The 13,184-nt window shown below is 39.5% G+C and overlaps 1 protein-coding gene across 6 annotated transcripts in view; it reads left to right on the top strand.

The window, feature by feature from the left end:
• The window catches only part of ASH1L (ASH1 like histone lysine methyltransferase), a 220,109-nt gene that overhangs the window by 195,046 nt on the left and 11,879 nt on the right, over window positions 1-13,184 (top strand). For all 6 annotated transcript variants that reach the window (XM_057540077.1, XM_057540074.1, XM_057540065.1 and 3 more), the window contains 5 exons: window positions 4,344-4,452; window positions 4,888-5,052; window positions 5,215-5,309; window positions 7,271-7,428; window positions 11,182-11,334. In XM_057540077.1, coding sequence (XP_057396060.1) covers window positions 4,344-4,452; window positions 4,888-5,052; window positions 5,215-5,309; window positions 7,271-7,428; window positions 11,182-11,334 — 680 coding nt within the window. The remainder of the gene's footprint in view (window positions 1-4,343; window positions 4,453-4,887; window positions 5,053-5,214; window positions 5,310-7,270; window positions 7,429-11,181; window positions 11,335-13,184) is intronic.

The raw sequence follows: 13,184 nt of genomic DNA, 5'->3' as shown, positions 1-13,184 counted from the left end.
GAGGAGCCCCCACTCACCACAACTAGAGAAAGCCCGCATGCAGCAACGAAGACCCAACACAGCCAAAAATAAATAAATAAATAAATAAATTTATTAAAAAAAAAAAAAAAAAGATTATAAACTTTGTTACATGTGTTTTAACATAGTTAAAGAAAAATAGAATAGTATGAACAACTTTCTATAAGGCTGTCCACTATCACCACTTCTGTTTCACTTCATGAAACATTAGTCACCTAGGAATAGATTTAGTGAAAGTTTGTAGACCTCTATACTGAAAACCACCAAACATTATTGGGAAAAAGGACAATTAATGGAGAAATATGCCATATTTATGGGTTAGAAATCTCAATATTTTTTAGATGTCACATCTTACCAACTTGATCTATAAATTCAAATCCAATCAAAATCCAATTTTTATGGAAGTTGGCTGATTCTGAAACATATATCTAATTGCAAAAGACCTAAAAAAGGTAAGATAATCCTGAAGAACAAAATTTAAGGACTTAAACTACCAATTTCAAGACTTACTGTAAAGATACACTAATTAAAACAGTAAGTATTTGCTTGGGCTAGGTGGAATAGAATAGAGAGTCCAGGCAAAGACCCATAAATGTACTGTCACCTGATTTTATGACTAAGGTTTCACTGTGAATCAGTGAGGAAAGGATGGGGACTTCCCTGGTGGTTCAGTGGTTAAGAACCCGCCTTCCAAATTAGGGGACATGGGTTCGATCCCTGGTCGGGGAACTAAGATCCCACATGCTGCAAGGGCACCTAAGCCCATTTACCACAACTGCTGAGCCCGTGCACTCGGGAGCCTGTGCACCACAACTAGAGAGCCCACATGCTGCAATTACTGAGCCAGTGCGCCACAACTACTGAGCCCGCACACTCTGGAGCCCATGTGCCACAACTAGAGAGAAACCCGCGTGCTGCAATGAAAGTTCCCACATGCCGCAACAAAGATCCGACCTGCTGCAACTAAGACCCGACACAGCCAAATAAATAAATAAATATTTTTTTAAAAAATGAGGAAAGGATGGTTTTTTAATAAGTGGTGCTGAGTCAGTAGGCTCCTACGTCAATCCACACACACAAATTAATCTAAGATGAATCTTAGACCTGAATATCACCATTGAAACAATCACCTTTCTAGATGGAAAAATGGGAGAGTATTTTTTTATTGATTTTTTATTGAAGGATAGTTTAATTACCGATACACTGCTGTACAGCAAAGTGACTCAGTTATATATACATTCTTCTTCATATTCTTTTGTTATGGTTTATGACAGGGTATTGAATATAGTTCCCTGTGCTGTACAGTAGGACCTCATTGTTTATCCATTCTATATATACCAGTTTGCATCTCCTAGTCCCAAACTCCCAATCCAACCCTCTTCCAGTCCCTTCCCCGTTGGCAACCATCAGTCTATTCTCTGTGTCCCTGACTCTGTTTCTTAGATAGGTTCATTTGAGTCATATTTTAGATTCCACATATAAGTGATATCATATGGTATTTGTCTTTCTCTTTCTGACTTACTTCACTTAGTATGATAATCTCTAGTTGCATCCACATTGCTGCAAATGGCATTATTTCATTCTTTTTTATGGCTGAGTAGTATTCCATTGCATATATGTACCACATCTTCTTTATCCATTCATCTGTCAGTGGACATTTAGGTTGTTTCCATGTCTTGGCCATTGTTAATAGTGCTGCTATGAACATAGAGGTATATATATCTTTTTTTTTTTTTTTTTTTGGCTGTCTTGGGTCTTCGTTGCTGTGCGCAGGCTTTCTCTAGTTGTGGCAAGTGGGGGCTACTCTTCGTTGAGGTGTGCAGGCTTCTCATTGCAGTGGCTTCTCTTGTTGCGGAGGACGGGCTGTAGGTGCGTGGGCTTCAGTAGTTGTGGCTCATGGGCTCTAGTGCAGAGGCTCAGTAGTTGTGGCACACGGGCTTAGTTGCTCCGTAGCATGTGAGGTCTTCCCGGACCAGGGCTTGAACCCGTGTCCCCGAATTGGCAGGCAGATTCTCAACCACTGCGCCACCAGGGAAGTCCTTAATCCCCTGATTTTTAATGCAACTTAATTGCTATATGACTGTGAACAAACTCTGTAATACACAAATACCTCATGTATAAATAGGGATTATAATACCTATCTCATAAGGTTGTTTTGAGAATTAAGGAGATAACCTGTTATGATTGTGGCACAGTGGTTAAGACTTTGAAGCCAGCCTGCCTTAATTTGAAATTTGATTCCCCCAGTTGTTAGGGCAAATTTCTTACATTCACTGTTCATCAGCTTCTTCATTTAGAAAATGGGGGTTATAATACTACCTTTTTAAATATAGTTGTTAGGAGGACTAAGTAAGTTATAACTAATATAACAAGCACTCTGAAAGACAAATATAAGACATGACACCATAAAACTCCTCAAAGAGAATGTGGGTAAAACATCCTCTGACATAAATTGTAGCAATGTTTTCTTAGGTCATTCTTTCAAGGCAATAGAAATAAAAGCAAAAATAAACAAATGGGACCTAATCAGACTTACAAGCTTTTGCACAGCAAAGGAAACCATAAACAAAATGAAAAGACAAACTACAGATTGGGAGAAAATATTTGCAAACGATGCAACCAACAAGGGCTTTGTTTCTGAAATATACACACAGCTCATACAACTCAGTAACAAAAAAACAAACAACCCAATCAAAAAATGGGCAGAAGACCTAAATAGACATTTCTCCAAAGAAGACATACAGATGGCCAATAGGCATATGAAAAGATGCTCAACATTGCTAATTATTAGAGAAATGCAAATCAAAACTACAACAAGGTATCACCTCACACCAGTCAGAATGGCCATCATTAAAAAGTCTACCAATAGCAAATGCTAGAGAGGGTGTGGCGAAAGGGGAACCCTCTTACACTGTTGGTAGGAATGTAAATTGATGCAGCCACTGTGGAAAACGGTATGGAGGTTCCTTAAAAAACTAGATGTGATCCGGCAATCCCACTCCTGGGTATACATCTGGAAAAAACACTAATTCAAAGATGCATGCGGGCTTCCCTGGTGGCGCAGTGGTTAAGAATCTGCCTGCCAATGCAGGGGACACGGGTTCAAGCCCTGGTCTGGGAAGATCCCACATGCCGTGGAGCAACTAGGCCCGCGAGCCACAGCTACTGAGCCTGCGCGTCTGGAGCCTGTGCTCCCAACAAGAGAGGCCGCGATAGTGAGAGAGGCCCGCGCACCGCGATGAAGAGTGGCCCATGAAGAGTGGCCCCCGCTTGACGCAACTAGAGAAAGCCCTCGCACAGAAACGAAGACCCAACACAGCCAAAATAAATAAATAAATAAATTTTAAAAAAAAAAAAAATGCATGCACCTTAATGTTCATAACAGCATTATTTATAGTAGCCAAGACATGGAAGCCACCTAAGTGTCCATCAAGAGATGAATGGATAAAGAATATGTGATGTATATATATACACTACTCAGACATAAAAAAGAATGAAATAATGCCATTTGCAGCAACATGGATGGTCCTAGAGATTATCATACTAAGTGAAGTAAGTCAGAAAGAGAAAGACAAATACCATATGATATCACTTATATGTGGAATCTAAAATGTACAAATGAACTTATTTACAAAACAGAAACAGACTCAGACATAGAAAAACTTATGGTTTCCAAAGGGGAAAGGGGGTGGGGGAGGGATAAATTAGGATTTGAGAATTAGCAGATAAAAACTACTATATATAAAATAGATAAACAACAATGTCCTACTGTATAGCACCGGAGACTATATTCAATATCCTGTAATAAACTATAATGGAAAAGAATATGAAAAAAAAAAGCACTCAATAAATGTTAGCTGTAATTATATGTTATTATATAAAGCATCTAGAACAAACAGTACATGAACGCTCATTAATAACATAGGTAAAATAGAACAAAAGAGACCCTCATGTATAGGTTAGAAAGATGGAGATTAGTAGGAACTAGAAGATTTTTATAGGTAGCCCATAGAAAATAATTTAAATGTGTTTAGTAAGTAGACTAAAGCCATGTGTTAGAAGGACTTTGAATACCAAGCTGGAAAAGTTAAGACCTTTGACAACATAAAACATGTTTTCCAGAAAACTGATTTAAGACTGTTAGTCTGTCAGTATTGTATAGGCTAGATAGAAGAAAAGAGAGATTAAAGATGGAGTGATTGGCCAGGAGACTTGAGTAATTGGATACAGAAACAAAGGCAAATTTGAAATCAGTATACCAACTTTTCTGGGTTTTGGGCATGGTATTATGAATCTCTGCCTTTAACTCATTCCTTTCTCTATAGGTCTGTTAACGGAGTATACCGGATTGGACTATATGCTCTTAAAGATATGCCAGCTGGTACTGAACTCACTTATGATTACAACTTTCATTCCTTCAATGTTGAAAAACAGGTAAGAATGATAAATTCAAAAGAGTGTATGACCTTTGTCACAGTGCTCTGTATAACATGGGCCTTCGGTGAACATTACTGATTTGTAGCCACTGAGAAGTACATTGGAGAAGACAGTTTTTCACTCTTTACTCCACTTATCTAGGATACATAGGTCACAGTTATTCTTTCAGAACTGTGTAGAAGAGACTGCTCAATCATCTTTTGTCTCCAGTCAGTTCTTAATTTTTCTGGTGAAGTTTTCCCAAAATTTAATCTTTCCTTTCTACTACAGTAGAAACCCATTTATATTTATTTTATTCTCAATCAGTTATGTTCCTCTATATGAAAATTTCTTGACTCAAACTTATTGTTGGGTGTCCAGATGCTCAGGCATTCTATTTGAACTTTTAAATGAGACTGCAGGCTAAAAGCATTATTCTCTTTCCCTTCAAAGCAACTGTGTAAGTGCGGCTTTGAGAAATGTCGAGGAATCATTGGAGGCAAGAGTCAACGCATGAATGGACTCACCAGCAACAAAAGTAGCCAGCCAGTGACCACACATAAAAAGTCTGGACGGTCAAAAGAGAAGAGGAAGTCTAAGCACAAGCTGAAGAAAAGGGTGAATAATAATCTCATGGTTTTCCCCAAATAGCTACTTAGAGGCAATTATTGAAATAAGGGAAATACCAAAGGGTGGCATCTTTAGAGTTGTTTTAATATTCTTTGAGGTGATTTATGATTTATCTTGTTTCTCCTGCAATCTGGTCCGTCTGTTTTTTAGAGAGGCCACCTCTCTGAGGAACCCAGTGAAAACATCAACACTCCAACAAGATTGACCCCCCAATTACAAATGAAGCCAATGTCCAATCGGGAGAGGTAAAAAGATTTGCTTACCTAAACTCTTTAAATTATGTGACTTGCTTGACAGTTTAAAAATCATTAAACATCTATATAGTTGAGACATTTCTTTTGTGCAGGAAGGCTTTAAACAAGGATTCAGGGGTGAACTTGGGTGGGGGGAAAAAGTATTTTTTCCCTAATTTCTAACTGAAATTTAGCATTTCCTTCAAATGTGACTGTAAGCAAAAGAAAAAGATCTGTATATGTGTGTGTGTATAGTAGTTGCAGTTTCCATGAGTTTGTCACCAGTATTTACACTTTCATATCACGTTATAGGTATTACAGGTATCTCAAAATATCATTTACACTCACTTCCATCTTAAAATTACTATGGTTGTTAAACCCAGCACTAGATCTTGTCATGTGTTAAAAATTAATGTTCATCTCTATATCACAATTTCAGGGTTTTTGTTTAATATTCTGAAAAGTGTATTTCAGTTTATTCAGTTTCCTTTTAATCCTGTGTACTAAAAGTTACTTAACATTCATTTATGTATTTATTTATATATTTATTTATTTATTTTTGGCTGCACTGGGTCTTTGTTGCTGCATGCAGGCTTTCTCTGGTTGCAGCGAGTGGGGGCTACTCTTTGTTGCAGTGCATGGGCTCTCGGTGCACGGGCTTCAGTAGTTGTGGCACACAGGCTCAGTAGTTGTGGCTCGCGGGCTTAGTTGCTCCACGGCATGTGGGATCTTCCCAGACCAGGGCTCAAACCCGTGTCCCCTGCATTGGCAGGAGGATTCTTAACCACTGCACCACCAGGGAAGTCCCTAAAGTTACTTAAAATTTTAAACACTTTTAATTAACATTGTTCAGAGGAGGGTTACATGGGCTTCACCAAACTGCCAAAGGAATGAATGCCACAGAAAAGGTTAAGAATCCCTGTTTTGTTGATAAATTAACAGAGCAATAAAAAGGATCTTTAATGGTCATCTTTGCTTTTCCCTATATTGAGATAATATTTGTCCGTGTCAGAAGAGAAGTAAATATGTATGTCCTATTTTTCAAATTGTCTTGGGACATTTCCTACATCTTCCCTAACTACACACTCCAATATCTTAGAAAGTTCATCCTTATTTATAACTTTCCTAAATTTTAGCCCCTTTCATTCTATTTCACTTTGAATCATAGAAATTTTAAACTTCAGTAAAACAGAGAAGTCCAGTGGTTCTCTACTTCAGCTCCATAGTGGCTTAGGGAGCTTTTTAAAACTCCTGATGCCCAGGCCACACTCCAAAACACTCACATCAGAATTTTCAGAGGTGGAACCCAGGTATCAGTAGTTTATAAAGCTCCCCAAGTGATCTCAATGTGCAGCCAAACTCAGGAACTATAAAATTAGTCTAATCTCCATTTACTGAGGCACATAGTTGGAGACTTATTCAAGGTCACATCTGTTTATATGTGTGCTAGGGTGAAAATCAAATTATGGAATCATCAAAATTGTGTAGGGTTAATCAAGTTACATATAACTCATTTAACTTTAGAGATCCATGTGGTGGCACTGTACCTAACATGGTTTGTCCAGTGCATATCCATCTTAAATATCTATGCCTTTATCTGCCACTCCAGTTCTCCTTGTTATAGCTGATCCTAAGCCTATACTTCATCTTGGCAACTTACTTTAGAATTTGTAAAAATACTCCATAAAGCTCTGCCTTCAAGTCAGCCCGCTTCAGTTGCCAAAATTGTTGCAGCTTTTAGGTGGTGTTTGTCAGTTATTTGTAAATATTACAGAGAAATGTTTTGTGTTATGTGAAATAAATCAAGATTCAAAACTGAATAATGTTTCTCCATATGTAATTCTCTTTATAATAGCTGATTTCACTGATAAGTATTCATTTATGTCATCATAACAGTGGCTTACATAGAGTAGACATTAATAAATGCTTATTGAATTGATAAATAAAGGAGCTCCTTTCCTCCTTCCTTACAGAAACTTCGTATTAAAGCATCATGTGTTCTTGGTCCGAAACTGGGAGAAGATTCGGCAGAAACAGGAGGAAGTAAAGCACACCAGTGATAATATTCATTCAGCATCGTTATATACCCGTTGGAATGGCATCTGCCGAGATGACGGGAACATTAAGTCTGGTAAGAACTGAGAAACATTCTTGTTAATTCCATAAGGTTGCCTCAAAAGTGATTATTTTACTTATTTTCAAACGGTTTATTCAAAGATTCTGTTTAGTCTGGACCAAAAAAGTTAAGATCCAAACATACAAGTATCAGTCAGCAATAACCTATCCATCCCAGCTCTTCAACTTCCTTGTCTCTACTCTAAGGAACAGGAAGAAACCCCCTTCCACCAGCCTCCCAAACATCACCTACAGCCTGAAAGTTATTAGACATGAGATAGGTAGTGGGTGCTCTGTGTTCCACCAGGGAATTCCCTGCTTCTACTTTTTGAGGGAAAGTAGGAAAGGATAAAAGAAGAACATGAGGGGAATTCCCTGGCGGTCCAGTGGTTAGGACTTGGCACTTTCACTGCCGGGGCCCCGGTTCGATCCCCGCTCAGGGAACTAAGATCCTGCAAGCCGAGGGGTGCGGCAAGAAAAACATAGAAGCAGTCTGCATGGTGTATGAGGCAACATGCTGAGTGAGAACTAGATCCATTTAGAAATTTGCCCAGAATCTTACATCTTCTCAGTGATTTGATTGGCATAAATTCCCTGATCTTATATTCCAGTTAGTTCAAATCTTCTGATAATAGCAATAATTATTTCCTGAGTAATTTTTATAGGTCAGGCACTGAGCTAAAACACATTAAAACATTATCGCATTTGATCTACACAGATTACCTCTTGAGGGAAGTACAGGCATACCTCATTTTATTGCGCTCACTTTATTGCACTTTGCAGATACTGTGTTTTCTACAAATTGAAAGTTTTGTGGCATCCCTGCTTGGAGCAAGTCTGTCGCGCCATTTTTCCAAGGGCACTCTCTCATTTTGTGTCTCTGTGTCACATTTTGGTCATTCTCACAATATTACAAACTTTTTCATTATTATTATATTTGTTATGGTGATCTGTGATCAGTGATCATTGATGTTACTCTTTTTTTTTTTTTTTTTGGCTGTGTTGGGTCTTCGTTTCTGTGCGAGGGCCCTCCCCAGCTGCGGCGAGCGGGGGCCACTCCCCACCACAGTGCGCGGGCCTCTCACCACCGCGGCCCCTCCCGTTGCGGAGCGCAGGCTCAGTAGTTGTGGCCCACGGGCCCAGCCGCTCCGCGGCATATGGGAGCCTCCCAGACCAGGGCTCAAACCCGCGTCCCCTGCATTGGCAGGCAGACTCCCAACCACTGCGCCACCAGGGGAGGCTCAAACCATGCCCATATAAGACGGTGAACTTAATAAATGCTGTATGTGCTCTGACTGCTCTACCAGCCAGCCATTCCCTGCGCCCCACATCTTCCACCCCGCCCCCCCACCCAACGCCCCGTCTCTCTCCCTTTCCTCAGGCCTCCCTATCCCCTGAGACACAGCAATATTGAAATTAGGCCAACTAATAATCCTACAGTGGCCTCTAAGAGTTCAAGTGAAAGGAAGAGTCGCACGTCTCTCACTTGAAATCAAAAGCTAGAAATGATTAAGCTTAGTGAGGAAGGCAACGCCTTAAGCCGAGACAGCCGAAAGCTAGACCTCTTGCGCCAAACAGTTAGCCAAGCTGTGAATGAAAAGGAAAAGTTCTTGAAGGAAATTAAAAGTGCTACTCCAGTGAACACACAAATGATAAGAAAGTAAAACAGCCCTATTGCTGACATGGAGAAAGTTTGAGTGGTCTGGATAGAAGGTCAAACCAGCCACAACATTCCCATAAGCCAAAGTCTAATCCAGAGCAAGGCCCTAACTCTCTTCAGTTCTATGAAGGCTGAGAGATGTGAAGACGTTGCAGAAGAAAAATTTGAAGCTAGCAGAGGTTGGTTCATGAGGTTTAACATCGAAGTACAAGGTGAAGCAGCGAGTGCTGATGTACAAGCTACAGCAAGTTATCCAGAAGATCCAGCTAAGATCATTAATGAAGGTGGCTACACTAAACAACAGATTTTCAATGTAGATGAAACAGCCTTATACTGGAAGAAGATGCCATCTAGGACTTCATAGCTAGAGAGAAGAAGTCAGTGCCTGGCTCAAAGGTTCAAGGGACAGGCTGACTCTCTCTTGTTAGGGGCTAATGCAGCCGGTGACTTTAAGTTGAAGCCAGTGCTCATTTACCATTCCAAAACTCCTAGGGTCCTTTGGAATTATGCTAAATCTACTCTGCCTCTGCTCTTTCAAATGGAACAACAAAGCCTGGACGACAGCACATCTGTTTGACAAAGGCCACTGTTGAGACCTACTGCTCAGGAAAAAAGATTCCTTTCAAATTGTTACTGCTCATTGACAATGCACCTGGTCATCCAAGAGCTCTGATGGAGATGTACAACGAGATTAATGTTGTTTTCATGCCTGCTAGCACAACATCCACTCTGCAGCCCATGGATCAAGGAGTAATTTCCACATTCAAGTCTTATTATTTAAGAAATACATTTCATAAGGCTACAGCTGCCACAGATAGTGATTCCTCTGATGGATCTGGGCAAAGGAAATTGAAAACCTTCTGGAAAAGATTCTAGATGCCATTAAGAACATTCGTGGTTCACAGGAGGAGGTCAAAATATCAACATTAACAGGAGTTTGGAAGTCGTTTCCAACCCTCATGGGTGACTTTGAGGGGTTCAAGACTTCAGTGTAGAAAGTAACGGCAGATGTGGTGGAAATAGCAAGAGAACTAGAAATAGAAGGGGAGCCTGAAGGTGAGACTGAACTGCTGCACTCTCATGGTAAAATTTTCACGGATGAGGAGTTGCTTTGTATGGATGAGCAAAGAAAGTGGCTTCTTGAGATGGAATCTACTCCTGGTGAAGACACTGTGAAAATTTTGTTGAAATGGCAACAAAAGATTTAGAATATTACATAAACTTAGTTTCTAAGGCAGTGACAGGATTTGAGAGGATTGACCCCAATTTTGAAAGAAGTTCTGTGGGTAAAATGCTATCAAAGAGCATTGCATGAGAGAAAAAAAAAAAGTACTGCATGCTGCAGAGATATCATTCATGAAAGGAAGAGTCAAAGATGCAGCAAACTGAACTGCTGCTTTGTCTTGAGAAACTGCCTCAGCCACCCCAGCCTTCAGCAACCACCACCCTGATCAGTCAGCAGCCATCAACATTGAGGCAAGGCCCTCTATCAGCAAAAAGATTACAACTCGCTGAAGACTCAGATGACGGTTAGCACTTTTTGGCAATAAAGTATTTTTTAATTAAGGTATGTACATTGTTTTTTTAGATATAATGCTATTGCACACTTAATAGACTACAGGATAGTGTAAATATATCTTTCACATGTGCTGGGAAACGAAGACCTCCGTGTGACTCCCTTTCTTGCAATATTCGCATTATTGCAGTGTTCTAGAACCAAACCTGCAATATCTCCGAGGTGTGCCTGTACTACCACTCTTCCCATTTTACCGTTGAGAAGCTGAGACACAAAGTTTAAGTAACTTTCCCAAAATCAGACAGCTAGTAAGCAGTGAGACCAGAATTCAAAAGCAGACAGACTCATTTTGAAACCCAGACTTGCAACTACTCTATAGCATTTGGCCATTAGTAAGTCCCTTGAAATTGCAGGATTTGTCTCTCTGGTAAACTCCAGTGTTTTCTGATGTTTCTTTAAGGAGGAGAGAAACAACTCCATAACCACTAACCTACTTAGTCACTTTAAGGAAAATAGCGAAAATCGCAGGAATCCATCACAGAAGAGAAAGAGCTCCTCTTTTCCTGAAACTAATTTTCACTTTATCCTTCCAGACGTCTTCATGACCCAGTTCTCCGCCCTGCAGACTGCTCGATCTGTTCGAACAAGACGGTTGGCAGCAGCAGAGGAAAACATTGAAGTAGCTCGGGCAGCCCGCCTAGCCCAGATCTTCAAAGAGATCTGTGATGGCATAATCTCTTATAAAGGTGACCATATTTACCCCAAATTCCTTCTCCTTAGCTTTTTATTTATTTATTTATTTATTTATTTTTGGCTGTGTTGGGTCTTCGTTTTTGTGCGAGGGCTTTCTCCAGTTGTGGAGAGCGGGGGCCACTCTTCATCGCGGTGCGCGGGCCTCTCACTGTCGCGGCCTCTCTTGTTGTGGAGCACAGGCTCCAGACACGCAGGCTCAGTAATTGTGGCTCACGGGCCTAGTTGCTCCGCGGCATGTGGGATCTTCCCAGACGAGGGCTCGAACCCGTGTCCCCTGCATTGGCAGGCAGATTCTCAACCACTGCGCCACCAGGGAAGCCCTCTCCTTAGCTTTTTAAAAAATTATATCACTTACCTCACCTGAGATATCCAAGACCAAGAACACATGACAGTTTAGGGCTAGGAATTTAGGTGGTTTACTTAGTTCTTCCTTTGTCAGAGTATAGAATTATAGGACTGATTATAGTCTTCAGGGATTATTGTCTCTAAATCCCTGGATCTTTAGGTTAATTTTTTGTATTTATTGGAATTTTATCATAGTTAAGTACTATATTTAGAAATCACATTTTTTAGCTGTAGGATAGAAAGAAGTAGGTCTTTGTCTTGGATATAATTTTCCTGAATGAGGCAATGAATTAGCAATTTAAGAAAAAAGTATTATGAATGTATGACATCCGTGATTCTTAACCTTTTTTGATTGACAGATATCTTTGAGAATAAAATTGTGGACTCTTACCCCAGAAAAATATTATGTACATAATTTTGCATATATTTTGGAAGGCTCACAGGCCCTAGCTTCTACATTAAGGAAAAGGATATAAAGTTGCAAAAAAATTACTTTCGAAGCATTTTCATGCAAACATATTTACCCGACTCCTTTCCTCTTCCAAGACACATCTCGTGGATTTGTGTTGGGGGTGAGGGTGGAGAAGGAGAGAATTTTTAATTTTAGGTAGGTAGTTTGGTAATGTACATGACTTTTTCTGACCAGGAAATTTGTAGATATTTAAAATGAGAGATTTGAACAAAGAATTGCAGCTTTTGCCATCAGCTTTTTTGTCTGTTTTATTTTTTTATAATTGAGGTATAGTTAATTTATAATATTATATGTTAACAGGTGTACAGTATAGTGATCGGCAATTTTTAAGTTATAAATTTTTGTTATCACAATTTTTGTAGTTATTACAGAATATTGGCTATATCCTTGTGTTGTACAGTAATATATCCTTGTTGCTTATTTTATACATAATAGTTTGTACCTCTTTTTTTTTTTTTTTTTTTTTTTAATAGTTTTTTTTAGTTTGTACCTCTTAATCTGCTACCCCTATCTTGCCCTTCCCCAGTTCCCTCTCCCTACTGGTAACCACTAATTTGTTCTCCATATCTGTGAGTCTTTTTTGTTGTTGTTATAATCAGCCATCAACTTTTGCTTCCTTCCTTTCCCAAAATTCTGAGGAATTTGGTTTTCTTTCTCTACTATTTATCGTCATGTTTTAGTGGTTTTTTGCCATTTTGTTAACCTAAGGATGGAAAGAAGAAAGGGGAGACCAGCCTGTCCTAATATGTAAAGTTTTGTGGCACCTACTCCCTTTACATTCCCTAAAGATCACACTCTGTATTCTCAACCAGCCCCATCTGATCTAATGTGAAACAGCAGTAGATGTATCTATATGTCACTGCATTCTGGGCATGAAACAATAGGCTTTTTCTCTCTGTGTAGTGAGTTGTTAGAAAGTAAGATAGCAAGTGAGAAGCAGCCCCACACCATGAATTCTGTTTTCATAATACAGAGCAACTGTTATAAGAAGATGGATTCCAGAAAATATTTAGAGTACTGAATTAT

This window comes from Balaenoptera acutorostrata, chromosome 1, assembly GCF_949987535.1.
Source record: "Balaenoptera acutorostrata chromosome 1, mBalAcu1.1, whole genome shotgun sequence".
Taxonomy (NCBI): Eukaryota; Metazoa; Chordata; class Mammalia; order Artiodactyla; family Balaenopteridae; genus Balaenoptera; species Balaenoptera acutorostrata.
This window is presented reverse-complemented; position numbering and strand designations above follow the sequence as displayed.